This window comes from Cavia porcellus, unplaced genomic scaffold, assembly GCF_034190915.1.
Source record: "Cavia porcellus strain 051 isolate PalLab524CR breed Dunkin Hartley unplaced genomic scaffold, mCavPor4.1 scaffold_23, whole genome shotgun sequence".
Lineage (NCBI taxonomy): Eukaryota > Metazoa > Chordata > Mammalia > Rodentia > Caviidae > Cavia > Cavia porcellus.
This window is the reverse complement of record NW_026947506.1, coordinates 33,331,134-33,347,639: the sequence shown is the minus strand read 5'-3', so window position 1 is coordinate 33,347,639 and position 16,506 is coordinate 33,331,134. Positions and strand designations below refer to the sequence as shown.

Genomic DNA, 16,506 nt, shown 5'->3' with positions numbered 1-16,506 from the left:
TTTTTTCCTGAAGTATATCTTTTAGCAGTTCCTCCAGCAAAAATCTAGTCCACGAATGGTCAAAAATGTCTATCTCATGCTTACCCTTGAACATTACTTTAAAAGCATACATACTTCTACATTGGGGTTTTCTCACTTCAGTACTTTGAAGATATTATTGATCTTCTTCCACAATAAACATCTGCCAGTCTAGACATCTACCTGTCTCATCTACTTGGTCTGCCTTATCTTCTAGCATTTCACCTGCATTCTGTCCACACACTATTTTTACGTATCCTGCTTGTAATTCCCTGTGCTTCTGGAACTTAAGAACCCAGGTCTTACACCACAAAAACTTTTGGCCATTATATCTCCTATGTTCTCTTTCTGAAAGCTCAAAGTAATATTGTACTTTTTCATTCTAAAGTTCATGAATCTTGACTCATTTTTCTTTTTTTTTTTTTTTTAATATATAATCGGTACCAGGGATCGAACTCACGACTGCCTGCTTGCAAGGCAGGTGCTTATGCCTCTGAGCTAAATCCCCAGCCCCTCTTGACTCATTTTTCACCCCTTGTCTCTCATGCACTGTTTTCCAAGCAATTTCCTCAAATCTCCTTAAAAATCAATAGTTTTCTCCTCAAGTATATCTACTTGGCTATTTAACCTGTCCATTCGGGTTACTTTTTAAATTTAATGACTATAATTTTCATTTTTAGAAGTTCTATTTGGTTTTCCAAATCTACGTGTTCATTTTCTAATCTGTTCTTTCATTAGAGTCTTACTTCTTTCATCTCTAATAATTTTCAACAAGCAATCTCTTTTATGTGTCCCATCATCTTTACCTCCTGGAGTACTAATTTCCTATTTATAACATCTACTGGCTTTCTTTCCCAGTGATTCATTTCCTTGTGGGGTGGGGTCACTTTAGTATTTCAAGTTCATCTTTAGCATAAGTTGTTTCCTCCAGAAGAGTCCTAGGTTTTTAATCTACTCTGCAGGACAGTTTCACACTTACTTCTGAGGGCTCAATTAGTTTCCACAGTACTAGGCCAGATTTTGTGCTAATTTATCAGTGTGAAAGTTAATTGCACTGGAAGAAATGTTAAATTGAACATATGCCCATCCTGAGCTGCAGCCTTAGGTTTAAGATGTCTCTTTTTTTTATTATCACCACCTCAGGAAGACAGCAAGTTTGTTTGCACTGTCCCAGACAATAGGCAAGTTTTTTCCAGTCTCTTTTCACAGAAGGTTTTATGGCAGATGATCTCAACTCTACCTTCCAACTTTATGCAGACCTGAGGCAAGTCTCTTGCTTCCTCAGAAAACCCCACACCCCAGTACACCCCCATTAGTCCCTACAGGCCTATGTCCAAGATCTGGACCTACCACAGGCCTGGAGCTCCTGACTACTGCCCTTGAATGGAGTCAGTTTTTCATTTCTGGCACTTGGGGATTTCCTGGTCATGCAAGCCCAGGAATGCTTTTGTTTGTTCTTGCTAAATTTTGTCCACAGTTTCTATGTATCTATAGTGGGGATTCAAGTCCTCTTGCAGCAATGCCACTAGAAGCCTCCAGTAGTTGCAAAATATAAAACTAAAATAACTTTCAGAACTGTGACAAACAACATCATTTACCAGATGACATCAGCCCACATTTTTTTCCAATCCCTGAGAACACATTTCAAATAAATACTTTTATTTTAAATAAATTTTAAAATCATTGTGTTCTTATGCATTTCAAATGCCTCTGTAGGCACTTCCTGAGAATTCCCACAGTATGTATGAGAACACACCTGTTGATTCATATAACTCCAGAGAAGTTATGCTTTAAAAGATCACCATTGAGAGACTGAGGTCTCCCACTGAGGAGGAGAATCGTTACACATTCAAGTCCAGTGTGGGATATAAAGTGAGCTCAAGGCCAAAATGAATTGTCTCACAAAAGACAGAAAAAAACAGTTTTTCGCTTCCCACTAATCAACAAACCCAACAGCCTTTTCTTGGTTTTCATTTTCATTCACCTGTCTGCTCCATTCTCCCCTTACAATTTATCCAGTAAATCACAGGCAGATTGCTATGGATATAATATTTCTCTAGTCTTCTCAACTGTTCACACTCCCACTTTGTACTACAGTGGCTCATTAACTGCTAATGATTTGGGGGGAGAGATTATTAAGGCATGATTCTTGTCCACCAAACTGTAAATAACAACAGCACCTAACACATTTTGGTTTTATGCTATGTACAGTACTTGATGTTAAACATTCTACCTGCAATCATATCAATCAATCCTCACAACAGCTATTATGAAGTAGGGACAATCATAGTTCTTCAGGGTTGAGAAAAATAAATCTTAAAGAAGACTAAGCAACCAATCCAAGGAAGGACATCACACAAGTGGATGGGTCATTTTATGCTTTAAAAAATACACACACAAGCCCATCCTCTTAAACAGTATGCTACACTGTTTCCACAAATACTTATATTGAGCCTAGCCCCCTTTGATTGTAAAACTCATCTATCCAATTAGCATCTAATAGCTCAGGATGTCCCAAAAGTATCTTGTAGCAGCTAAGCATGGTGCCACATGCCTGCAATGCCAGTACCTTTGGGAAGCTAAGGCAGGAGGGTTTGGGATCTGCCTGGGCAACTTATCAAGACCTTGCCTAAAATAAAAAATAAAAGTGGTGCTAGAGATTTAGCTCTGTGAAAATGCCTTGTGTTCAATCTCTCATACATATTTTTTTTCATCCCACATTCAAAACAGTAAGGCAGTCCAACCTCTGTGAATCACTATACTAACCAGCTACTCATACAAGCCAGAAACTTGGACACCAACCTTTTTCCAGCTTTGTTTTATTGATACATGTATGCAGTACATAATGATTACATTCATCATGGGAAGTTTGTACATGCACCTAACACATCTTAATTCTTTTGACTTCCCCTTCCCTCTTACTCTCTTTCTCTTTCCATCTCTTGGTCCCATCCCTTTTGCAAACGATCTACTTCCCTATTTTCTATTATCTTTTGTCTTCCTCTTTATTTATATTTTGAGATTCTCATATAAGAGAAATCATATGCTATGTAAGCTTATGTGTTTAATTTATTTCCCTTAACATTACAGCCTTAAGGTGTATTAATTTTCCTCCAAATGATTCAACTTTTCCTTACCTTCCATATTCAGCCTATTACCAAATCCTGTCCAGTTTTGGCCCCCTGATCTCTCTCTCCTGTATCACCTCTCCCTGTCTCCAGCACTACCACGATACTCCAAGCATCTACTTTCTTTTATCTCTACTGTTGTCATAGCCTGGCTCATCTAGAGCTACTCACTGTAGTTTCTTCTACCCATTTCAGTGTTGTAATACAAATGATGCTTTTTTGCCCTTTGGAATAATGATTTTAAAACATAAATCTGATCATTAGACAAATTTTGAACCTGAACCAAAGCTTTAAATCATTCTTTATTTCAGGGTCTGAAGCTATAGGAATACAAAGACTGGCAACACCTGGGTCATAGCCACAAACAGAAAGCAATGTTCAATTAGGAATGACACCAACACAGAATCAGAAGTAAACAGAGATGATGAAATAGGCAATTAGTACCTGAGGATTTGGTTTTGTTTCTTTGTGGTGCTAGGGATCAAAGTGGGCCTCTTGCACTTGAGCATAGGGCTCCCATTATATCTGAAGTGGAACTGAATCTTAAACTTGCCCAAGTTTCCACATATCCTGCTAGCTTATATCATATTTCTGGGTCCCTCCAATAAAGTCTTTTTTTTTAACGTAGTTAAGATTGAGTTTCTAACTTGCTTAGCTAAGCAAAACAGCTTTGAGAAGTCAGGATGATACACATTTAAAAAAAAAAAAAGCTATGCCTACCAGATAAAAGTATAATAAATTTCTAAGTAAAATAAAAATACTTTTGGTCAGAAAATATGTTAAATATGCTCTATGTTTGTAAACTCACATGTTCCTCCTTTTAAAAGTGTTACATGAAATGCTTTCGCACAAAAGTCACACTTTAATGTTTTACAATCACTGCTTACTCAAAGAACTGAATAATGCTGAATAAAAAAGTACAAGTAGAAAAATAACTACACCATAATATTAGTGATAAATCTGCATCCCTAGAAACTGAGTCCCTTTGCAAATAATTTATACATTCACTCATACAAATAAAATCCTTTTCCAGTGTCACAGTACCACTATTCTATTTCCTGATTGTGATCTTACATTCTCAAGTATTATAAACTCACCACTCTTTTAGCAAAAAAAAAAAAAAAAAAAATTATGAACAACAAAAATATATAGAGAAGTGGTATTCCCTGAAAGAAAATATTAGCTGTGGAAATCAGAGAGTATATCCTACACAAACACTCTTTCTGTTGCCATCTGGTGGTTCACATATAAAATCAATGCTGACATCTATGTGTATAAGGGCTTGGTCATACACAATCAAAATTTCTTTCATTCGTTTTGCACTGCACCAAACACCCAGGGAGAGGTCAAATAACTGCCCTCCACTCTAGAAACAGGCTCTCTTTTGTAAGAAAACCATAAACATATGCAAAATAACTCCAGTTGATTACCCCAACCTAAATCATACAAAATAACTTTTTAGTAGAAATTTGAAATATATGTCTAACTAGCATGATTTTCACCGTAATTCCTACCACTAGTTACAAAGAGAGGCAACTACTGGAGCTTCCCATGTATACCTATTCCTCCCCAAGTCATTAATGTCATTCTTTGATTAACTTCCCCAAATTGTAGAAAGACCATTCATCATTATAAAACACAAATTCTGAACCTCTCATAGTAAAAAATTTGATCTAGGGTACAGAGAAGAGTTATAAAAGGGAGAAAAGGCAACAAAACATTCCACTCAACACTAACTTTATCTTTGTAATAATCAGCCTCTGGGTCTAGCCTATTCTCTAATGTCCACATCTTTAAAGACAGACCCCATTAATATAAATGTTTTAAAAAATACACACACAAGCTAAAAACACTACTGAAACTATAGTCTTAGCCTACACTCAACAAACTAATCTCCAAAGATTAGTAAATTAATAGATTTATTTGACTGGCATGTCAGTTGTCAAGAAATTAGACTAATTGATAGCTGTTAACTTCACTACATATTGTGTAACAATGGAATGCCAGCTAAGCCTGCTAAAATGAAAATAATTCTTGTGTTAATTTTAAAATCCTTTGAGTTATTAAAAGTCCTACTGAAGACAATTAAACCAACATTAGGATGGGTACAGAAATGTCAAAAGACAGCATCTACTAGTCTCTATAATTACTGAGTCACAGTCCAGCAAATATAAACATCCTTATAACCATGATTATTTCATTTATTTTTTAACTTTCTCATTGCATTAATTGCCTCTGATAGATTTTGATTAGCCCTGCCCTTTCCTCTCTTGGCCATTCAGATAAACAAGCATCCTCTATTTTAAAAAGATTTATTTCTCCAAACTTACGGTTACACAGATAGATTACATCACTAATTTGTTTTACAGAACCTAAAATTTTGGGCATGAACCATTTTTCAGGCTAGAGTAAATATATCATGTGTTAGATGGCAGCAGCTAAGGAGAAATATTATACTGCACCTCAGTGGTCTTCAACATTGTAAATACCCTGCAAAAGTAAAACAAAGAGAAGCAGCTACTAAGAGCAAAGACATATGAAGTTGCAGGTGCCCCAGACAGGAGATACCTAGAGAATCTGGTGAAGGGCAGAAAGCTACAACATATAGAAGATCAGGGAATCAGAGCAGAATGATTCTGAACATCTAGTCTAACCTCCTCCTTTACACATGAGAAAACAGACTCAGGGAGGCTAACAGACTTGCTCATATTTTAAGGTGGTTGGAAAGAGAGAATATCCAGGGCTACTGACACTTAGCCAATGCCATTTCCATTTGCCACATCCGTGTTTCTAGGGAAAATAGTCTCATTACCACAATCCACAGGACACTGGAGCCAGGCTGATAAAATGAGTCTCAGGCTTTACAGTTGCCTGTCAGGATGCCAAACCATGCCAATACTCAAATACATGAATCTATGTTCCAATAATATTTATTTTTATATGAAGATATAATAAAATTGTGGTAAATGTAATGAAGCTGTAAAATGAATAATTTCTCAAAAATAAGTCTCCATATAGACCCATTTACTGTTATCTGCCAAACTATGATAGGCTTTTGCAATTCAGGCATTCACTGAAAAGCTTACTACTGTAATTTTTTATGTGCTAGGATAGCAGAAGGTGCTACACTTGCAGTACTAAATGATGAAATACATTCTCCCTCAGGATTATGGGTACAAATGTTTTTGCCCTTTTTACTAAGAGAGATGTACAAATTCAATACCTTATAGAAATGTTGAAATAAAATTAATCATAACAAAGAAAAGTATGTATATGAATGTAAATGCTCGACTGCATTAGGTAGAAATGTATCATTGCTAATTAGCATGCAACCAAATAATAAAACATTTCAATGTCTTATTTTTAAATAATTCTATAATTCTTCTTTATATGATGTATTTCCATGTATTTTCATTCCTTACTCTCAGCTTCACTTAACTTCATGCACTAGATGGAAAGAGTTTACCACAACTACCATTTCCTTTACTTCTTAGAAAAATTTAAATTATGACATAGTCAAAACCCATCTCTAAGGTATATTTATTTTTTTCCCATTTCAATCTCTAGTTTTAGTCAGCAGTAGCAGTCTGATTTCTGGGACATCCTGAGGAAGATGAGATGGCAGGCAGATACATACTGCATGCAGCAAACTTCTGCCACCTCAGACACCAAATCCCACAGATTAACAAAAATTATGCAAAGACTCAAGATGAGAATACAAAGGCACCTCACAGGTGCCTTTAACTACAACAACTCATTTGATATCACTTAGTTACAAGATTAACTTGTAGCTTTCCACTTTGTTTTACTCCAGTACCTGAGGGGAGAGGAATCTTCCCAAAGTATTGTTCCAGTATGTAGCTGAACTTAACAATTGATAAACTAATAAATAAAAGATAAAACTAATAAATAAAAGATGTGTATCTTACAAAGCCCACTTCTTTGTTAAATACAATTCTTGTACCAAAATGCAGATAAATAGAATTTTTCAAATGTTCTACAAAGGAAGGATTGAATCATTGCTATTGGTCTACTCTTGGGAAGTGAAACCAAAGCCAACAGATTGCCACAACAACCCACTCTGAGCTAGAATTCCAGTAATGTTATGAATAAAAACCAGGAGGGAAGGGAGAGGTGCCCCAAAATGGTAACAACCATTTTATTAAGTGAGAGGGGTAGGTACAAAAGAGCTATGCACATTTCTCTTCCAAACTGTCATTTAAGTCACAACTCTAAAGTTATAAACCTGAATTTGAAGTAATTCAACACGATATTTGAAAATATTGTCCAGCATCTTCCCTGTAATATGGATCAGACTACCACCCTGCTTCTCCCTTTCCTCCAAAAGGAGAGGCTACATGGGAGACACTCCGGTGCAGGGGCTGTAAATGTGGATTATATTAAAGACTTGGGAATCAGACTTTTCTGGCTTCCCCCACTTATCAGACCTGGTAAAATTAGGCACACTAGTTAACATCTCAGTGCTTCAGTTTCCTCAAACTAAAATGAGAGACACACTACCTACATATCAGGGGTTGTTCAGAAGAATAAAGAGCCCTTGGTGGTTGGCATATAAAGGCTTGCTGAAAGAGACAGACCTACAGTTCATAACTGCTTACTATCGAATTTAGAAGATAGTAAGGGGCTGGGGATTTAGCTCAGTGGCATAAGCGCCTGCCTTGCAAGCAGGCAGTCGTGAGATCGATCCAGGGTACCGATAAAAAGGAAAAAGGCCAAAAAAAAAAAAAAAAAGAAGAAGAAGATAGTTACTAACAAGTGACTAGCTGCCAGCAGTTAAGTATGCAGTAGTCTAAAAAGATTTGATTCAGTATGTGTTTGAGCATTTTGTAAGCATTAAGACTCTGGGTGAACAAAGTAGTCTGAAACTCAAACTTACTAGAATGTGAGGGGGAGGGTTTCCAGGAGAAAAAACAAAGTACTCTTGGCTCATGGAAAACAATAAAGATCAAATAAGGAAGCTAGATTTGTAGTGACCCCAATTAACAGTGTTTTATAATTTTTTCATCCAAATAAGTCAGAAAAGTATAATAAGTAGACACTTCTGGACTGGAAAAAAGTGATACAGACTATAGGAAATCAGCGTGAAGGTGACAGAATTAGGTAAGATTATGGGTTAGCACCCCCCACCACCACCAAAAAAAGACAAACTCAACAAGGATATAAGAACATTTCTTGAGGTTTGTAAAATGCACACATTTGAGACGCAGCAGATCTGAGGTAGGGCACAGGTGACTATGTTTTGCTAATTTCATTGATGATTCTGATGCACACCCCAAATAGTACAAAGCAAGCTCACCAATTTCATAGGAATAGAACATGTGACTAAAATGCTGATTAGAACATTTAAATCATGAATCTGGATCAGGTAAAAGTGAAGACAGGCTCCAGACACATAGAAGTCACTGGAATTTATAGATTAGGAGAAAATTATGGGCCCAGGACAAGGTTAAAGGGGAGATGGATTCATGTGATCTTATTTGATAGGGTTAGAATCTTGGTTCTCAAACTTGGCTAAACATCAGAATTACCTGGAAAGGCTCAAAATCCCAGGTCACACCTCAAGTCAATTAAAACAGATTCTGAATGTGAAAGCCAAACATCAGCACATCAGTTTAAAGCCCCCGCCCCCCAGATAATTCCAAGGACAACCAAGTTTGAGAAACATTCGGTTATAAAATCTGCAGGCAAATTTGTGAGGGAAAAGTTAATGATTCTCAAATGCCAGCATATATGAGAATCATTTGGAAAGTAGGCTGTGGCTCGGTAGAAAAGGAGCTGGTTCTCTAGAGGTTTACAAATACTCCAAGTGATTACAATATGCATAACAATGCTTCAGAACCACTGGAAATAACTCCAAATGAGAAACTGAGGACTCTGAACAGCCTTAGGCATTTCCATTCTTCTTAGCCTGATGGGCATAAGCTCATTCTATGAAGTGTGATAAACTTTACAGAATAAACCCAAAAAATACCCAGCAGTAAAGCTAAAGGCACCACTGACTTCACACATGTAATACGTATGATTCATCTTTAGCTTCAGAAGTCAACTTTCCAAACCACTCATATCTGGCCTCTCGATAGATAGCATAAAGAAAGCATGTATTGCCACCTGCCTTTCAGAATTAAAAACTTAGCTTTTGAGGAATCTATAGAGAAATCAGCCACACACATGCCAATAGGCAACATATACAACAGGAATTCTTGTTACCATTCAGCAAGAGGAAACAGTATTATATTAAAGCTACACTTGGAAGATCTGAAAGAGCCTTTCACAAAGCCAGCAATTACATAGCTAGAAGCTTGCAAATTCAGTAACACATGTAACTTTTATTGAACAATGCTGCCCTTTTTTTCTCCAGATCATAATGACCAAGCCTACACACATGATGTGCAAAAAACTTAGAAAAATCAGGAAATCGCCTAGCTACATAGTAATAGATTACTTATGACCACTTCCATCTTAAGATTTAACTGTTCTATTCAGAAGGTTACACTGTATCCGATAAGATTCAAGAGAATGCATTCCTGTGCATATGACCAACTCATCATTCCATCAGAAATCTCTATAGCAGCACCAGAATTTTCATTTTCAAGATACATGAGCTTTTGTCAAATGGTGACATCTCCTCTGTAATATGAATTTTCAATATGATATAAAAAATGATGGATATATTACACATTTCACAGAGCACAAGAACAGAAACCTGTCAATGAATTTAAAATTTGTGACAACCTATTTGAAATCTTACACTAAAAGATCTGTACACTTCCATAAACCATATAAATGTAAAACAGGTACCAATGTTTTTACTGATAAAACATTTCTAACAAAGTTTGGCTGTTACATTAGTACATTCTTTAATGATTTTAATTAACATTTCAGTTGAAAAATGCAACAGTTCATGAAACTTTCAAAGGGCAACTGATGAAAACTTTAATTCCATGTTAACATATTTCAAAACATCTGGTAGCTGGTAGATTTTCCCCCCCATCACTGGAACTTCACAAATCTTCAAATATAGGAAGCTGTAGGTCTTACTGCAAGTTTACAATTAAGCCACTCTTTTTAAAGGGAAAAAAAAAAAGAAACTTAATAAACACTACTTTCAATCTACACGGAATCCTGTTTAGATTTCTTCACTTGAACCTGGTTTCTCTGACAATCTATAGATTCCATTCTACAAAATGACTTAATAAATGCTTGTCTCCCAGACCAAGTCATTAAGCAAAATAAACCCAAATAAATAAAATGGGAATTTTACAATAGAGGAGTTAAATTAACCAGAAATATAGTGATTTGTTTTCATGTAATAAAACATGAAAAGCGAAATTTATTAAACCCTGACGGGAGGGTAACAATTCAAATAACAGATAAGCATTAATTTAAAAGTATATTAGTTAAGCTATCTGATATTTCTGAATTCAGATCTTTACAAATGTTATCACACAAGTCATTGTATGTTGCCACACACAAATTATCTTTACATAACAGAACATTTGCTAATTTTTAAATTTAATGCTCCCACCTTCCTTAAAATCAGAATACTGAGTCCCTTACTGGGGTAGTAATAGTCCAGGACAGGGACTATTTCTAAAGCTGCCAACAGCAAACAAGATTCATTAATCTATTTTAAAGACTCCACCAAAAGCGTATATTATATGTCGTCGTCCTCACCCCCACCCCGCACAAGCATTCGCTGAAAACAGGACACTGACAGGGGCATAATACTGATTGGGGAGTCCAGATTTACAGAGAGGGTGAGGGTCCTTTCAAAAGAGATTCCACCTCCGTTTTCAAAAGGTCATTTGCAATCAGCAGATCTTCGTTCCCTATTTTAGAGATCAGTACGGTGTTCTAAACAGAGGGAGGAAAACAAAGCGGAGCGACAAAGCTGTGGGCTCTGAAAGTTTTCGCTCCACCGACTATTCCGCACCCACTTGGGGTCGGGGCCCCAGGACTTGGGGTCGGGGGTGGCCGGGACCCTAGGGAGAGGCTGGAAAAGGCGACTGGTGGTGACTGACACTTGATATTTCGAAGTCCACCGCCTATGTCACTCATCAGTAACAAGACTCTGCGGTGCAAACACAGACAGAAATCAACCCAGGTCCAATCAGTGCAACGGGACGGAGCTCGCGCGTTCCCGTAAGGCGGGCACGGATGGATGGGTCCCAACTTTGGAGATGGCGGGGCTGGAGGTCCCTTAAAATAAAAGCTAGCAAAGACGGTGCATCTACCAACTAGCTCAGTTTCCCTCTCCTCGGATTCCTGCACGAATTAAAAGGCACACCGCATTAACCCTTCGGCTGCCTCCAGGGCCAGCGATCCGCAGTCGTGACCAGGTCACTCCGCGGGAGAGTGGGGTGGCGGTTCTCGAAAGCTCGTGCGGGTAAAGTTCAAGACGCTGCACCCTCGGGGCTGCGTCCTCAGCGCCTACCCTACTCCACCCCCGGGCTGCACCCCCGGCCCGGATCCCAGCCCAGCGGCGCCCCCAGCCCGGACCCCCGAGCCTACCTTGCGCCAGCGCCCGCACCAAGTGCATCTGAAGCGTGAGCAGAGCCCACCACCCGCGGCGGCCCGGGCAGAACTTTGCCGCCCGGCGCCCCGCGTCCCGGCCGGGGGTCTCGGGGTCGCTGGCGGGCGGAGCCCCCCGCGGTCGCCCCGGGCCAACGCGCTCAGGAGCCGCCGCGCCGCCGCCCCGGACCATGCCGAGCAGCCGCCGCCACCCGGCGCCGCGGGACGGGCAGGGGACGCGGGGCGGCCGCTCGACGCGGGAGCGCGCTCTGGGCTGAGGGGCGGCGTCCGGGCCCCGCGTGAGGGGGCGCGAAGTTGTCAGCGGGGAAACGCCCGCCGCCGCTCCCGTCCCCGCCGCCGAGAGCCGGTCCCGCAACGCTCTGTGAGGGGTCGCAGACGCTGAGGAGCCCCTGTCACCACCGCCCGCGCCCGACGCTGAGGAGAAAGTGCGCCCGCCCGCGCGACGGCTCTCGCCGCGGCCGCCGCGCCCCATTCACAGACCGGCCGCACGCGCCGCCTGCGCCCGCCGCCCGCCGCTGATTGGCCGAGGGAGGCGGCTCCGCGCCCGGGACCCGCCCCCTCGGCGCTCGCTTGTTTTCAAACTCGCGGCGCCCGCCCGCCTGTAATTTCGCGCCGACCCCGGCGCTAGGCTCCAGCGGCTTCCCGCGCCAGCTGCGCCCTCTAGGGACCCTCGGCGGGGACTGCAGGCGGCGCCGTCTTTGCACTCGCTGCGCGGGCCGGCTCACCGGCAAGAAGGCGCTGCTTCGCGGAGCCCCGCTGCTGGGTGGCGCCCAGGTGGGGCAGGCCCAGGTGCGGTGGGACAGGTGGGGGCGGGCCCAGATGCAGCAGGACTCTTGCGAGCACCGTGGAGACCTCGCTCCGGGGCAAGTGGGCACGCGCCCCGGGAGCCGCCCTGTGCCCACTCATGGGCTCCGGGCTAGGGTGGCTACGAGCCAAGTCGCTCTAATTACAAACAGGCGCGATCAGGTTTTTAATTCGCAGCAACAAGAAGCTCTCTGTGTGCAAACCCGCCGCCTGCTCGAACGAATGGACAAGGGTTGGGGAGACGTCCAAGGTCACGTTTGGCCGGAGGACCCCAGCGAGCCCCAGGATGGGCGGATCTGGGGAAAGCGCCAGCAGGGAACGTACTCCCGCCGTGGAGTACGCTGGCGTGGGGGGTGGGAGCTGGCTTGGCAGCATGTGGTAAGCATTAGTCGAGTTTATGGGGTGAACTCAGCGCTCTACAGCTCAGAGGCCAGCATTTTCGTGGGAGGAGGGCTGGAAGGTGACAGAGTCTGACACTGCTGGGAGTTGGCTGGGAGGAGTCTGGGGGCGTTGATGGTGACTGAGTGAGGTCACCCATGTCAGGAAGGCCAGAGGTTGCTGAGTGCGCCCCGCAGGGTCCTGGCTCTGAGCAAGTACTTGACGCTAACTTGCTGGTATGGTCGGGTTCATAGTCCCAGGAGGGAGGGTGGGGAGCATGTCTCTGAGGCCAGGAGGTCTGTGAGTGGGAGCTAGCTCCTGTTTGCAGAGAACTCGTGGTGTGAGCTAGCTGTTTTAGGCTCTCCACATCTGTTGTGGTAACCCTGAAGGAGATGTGAGGAAACTGAGGCTTGGACAGCAGCCAAATGGAGGAGGTGGGTTAGGAGATACATCTGACCAACCCCACCCCAACCCTTCCAGCTCTATGCTGGGAAGAGTAAAAGAGACACACCCCAAAGATGCCCTGTTCTGAGAATGTAGTGAAGGCTCCTAAGGGCACCGTGTCCAGGGCCCGGTGGCTTCTGAACATATGGCTGAAACTTAAGGGTGGGGAGGGACTTTTATTTTCCTGTTGCCAGCTACATGTGTTTCTTCAAACTTGTAAGATTACAGAAAGTCTAAGTGGGGGGGGGGTAGCAATACCTGTTGTGCACTGGGCACTTACTGTGGGCAGCCCTGTACAGTACACCATGTCACTGCTGGTGTGTGAGAGGTGCTGTCACAAACACCAGTAAGGAAACAGGGTTGCAGAGGTGTAGTGATTTGCCCAAAGTCAGGAGCTGAATTCCTGCCCTCTCCATTCTGAGGACCAAGCTCAGAAATGGGAGTGGGAGTTGGGAGGATTACAGTAAAGTTTGCAAACTGGGGCTTAGAGGTCTTAACTCTTTCAAGTTATAACATTTTGGTAAATTACTGGCTCTAATTTGCTGGGGAAAGTTAGTAATATTTTGCATCTCGCAAGATTGTCTCAAGAAAGTAAGTAAATCCACTAATGCTAACACTAGTGGTAGTCTTTTCCCCCACTGCTTGTAGCAAGCCACCCTCCCTCCACCCACTAATCATGTTTGGTTCACACTTAACTATCCCTTTCAGATACTAACATATGCCCATGTACTGTCGCAGTACAGGAATGAATGTGACTCAGGCAGCTGCTTGACTTAGAACACTCCCAAAATGTCCAGAACCTCTCTTGCTGTGATTTATTTCGCAGTTAACAGAAAACTTTATGGAAATTTACTTGGAAACTGGAAAGTCAAGTCAATATATGGTAGGTTATAAGAGATTGATGACATCACTGCTACTAGAGAGGGTCTGAAAATGCCTCTGGGAAATTTTTTATTCCAATATCATCCTGGGGAAATAGGCTCTATCACCATCTCCATTCTGCAGTAGAACAAACAAAGCCAGGAAAGTTGAATGTATGCAAAGCAACTGTGCTGAAGCCAGAGTAAGGATCAATCTAGCTGTCCAAAGTCCTGATCTATGACCGCCACCACCCTACCTTGACTGCCTCCACCTGGCTATGCTGCCGCCTTTTACAGAACCTGTTTGAGGAGTGTCTGTAGGCAAAGCTGCTCTTTCTATGAATGAATGAATGAATGAATGAATGAATGAATGAATGAATGAATGAGAAACCCTTTGTAATGCTGGGGAGGCTAGAATATTTCTTCCCAAAACCAAATACTTTTTCACCCCAGTTTTACCCAACTCAACTAGGCCTTAAAAAGTGAACAATTTACACTTATACCATATATCTTTAGCTGTATTTTCTAAAAAACTATGAAGTGGAGAGATGTTACTCTATGAAAACTGACTCATTTTTCTTCTTAGAAATAAGTGATGTTTTCCTAATTTCCAACATAAGGTCTACCCTGTTGAATTAAAGAAAGAGAGGAAAATTTCCAAACAAGTGGAATTAAGATGATAGCTGAGCCCACCGATGTTTTCTTACTAGAATTTAAAGGCTGCATAGGCCAGACATGGCCCACGGTCATCAACCTCACCTGGGAGTTGGTCCAAAATGCACATTTTGAGGTTGGTCCTGAACCCACAGAACCTTTGCATTTAAACAAACCTCTAGTGGTCCCTATGTTACCTTAAAATTTGAGAGTTAATATTAGTTCCTTCGTATCTGTTAGGAATTTAACAACCCCAGGGAGATACTATCTTTTGTGTTCTCATATTGTTCCACTTGGTTCTTTCTTTGTATCATTCAGACTTTTTCTCCCACTTATAGCCCTCCCTTCCTAACAAAACATTAATAGAACAAGTGTATTTAAACTAAAAGCCAAAAAACAGCAGGGCATGATGGTGTACACCTGTAATCGCAGCACTCAGGAAGCTGAGACAAGAGGACTGCACAAGCTTGAGGCCAGTTTGAGTTACACATAAACTCAAGGCCTGCTTGAACTATATGGCCTGTCTCAAAAACAAGTAAACAAAAAATCTTGATGGTACTCTGGGGAAAAAAACTGGAAAAAGAATTAATATCTATATTATAAATTTTTTCATTAAGAAAAATAGATGAATAAATGAGCAAAGAAAATAAACAGGCAGTTCTCAGAGAGATACAAAGAGAAGATAAACGCTTGAGAAACTGATCCAAAGAACGAAAAAGCAACCAAACTTTTTAAAAATAGCAAAGGGCTGGTGGAAATGGGCATTCATATATTCTTAGTAGAAGTATAAACTAAACAGCCTTTTGAGTAGAAAAACATGATGCATAGCTAAACTGTAAATATGAATTACCTTAGCTTCAGTCAATCTACCTCACTAATGTGTGAAGATATACATGTAAGGATTTCTGCTGCAGCACTGCCAATCATAGCAAAGTGTAATGTGATACATCTGCACGATAAACTTCAATGACTGTTGAAAGAAAAGTATAGAGTTAAAAATCTTGTTGCAGAAATGTCTTCCATAAACAGTAAAATGTTTTCTTACATACATGTATATATAGGATGATCCAATTTATGGATTTTTTCTGAAAGATTAATAGGGTTTCCTTCAGGGGACATGGAATTAGATGCTTTTCTGTATTAAATTTTCAAATGTGAATATATATTAATAAAACTAAAGAAGTATGTTTTCAAAAAGTAGATGATGATGAGCCTAATCAGTTATTTCACATCTATAGCTCATTAAGAAATATCCCTCATGGGTTCCCATTGGTTCTTCTGAGAAAAATAATCCCCAATGCTGTTAGAAGGCAAGTTGCAACAGGCACATGTCATAGGGGAAAGCTATGCTCCCCCACATGCAAACCAAGGCCCCAGCCACACCAGGGCTCCCTTGCACCTGCTTCCTGTGGTCTCTCCTGATGAGAACACTCCCCTCAGGATGCCTCAGTGCTTCATTCTTAGATCACTGCCAATTGCTAATCCCAGCCCTAGCCTCACCTTTGTTCTGTTGCCTGGCAACCTATTAATGAGTGGGGAGCAGCTTCAGGTGCTGCCTTTGAGCCCTAATGGGATGTGGGTTTTGGTTACCTTAGAGCCCACAGAGTTTCCAGAAAACATTTTTAGGAGCTTGAGTCTCATGAAATGCTCCTATGAGGGAAGCTATG

At 41.3% G+C, this 16,506-nt stretch overlaps 1 protein-coding gene across 1 annotated transcript in view; it reads right to left on the bottom strand.

Annotated features, from left to right (window-relative positions):
• Sdk1 (sidekick cell adhesion molecule 1) overlaps positions 1-12,169 on the bottom strand; it is an 892,505-nt gene extending 880,336 nt beyond the window's left edge. Inside the window, exon 1 of the mRNA XM_063234098.1 lies at positions 11,679-12,169. Within this exon, the coding sequence (XP_063090168.1) occupies positions 11,679-11,871 (193 nt within the window). The 5' untranslated portion in view covers positions 11,872-12,169. The remainder of the gene's footprint in view (positions 1-11,678) is intronic.
• Positions 12,170-16,506: the final 4,337 nt, after the last annotated feature.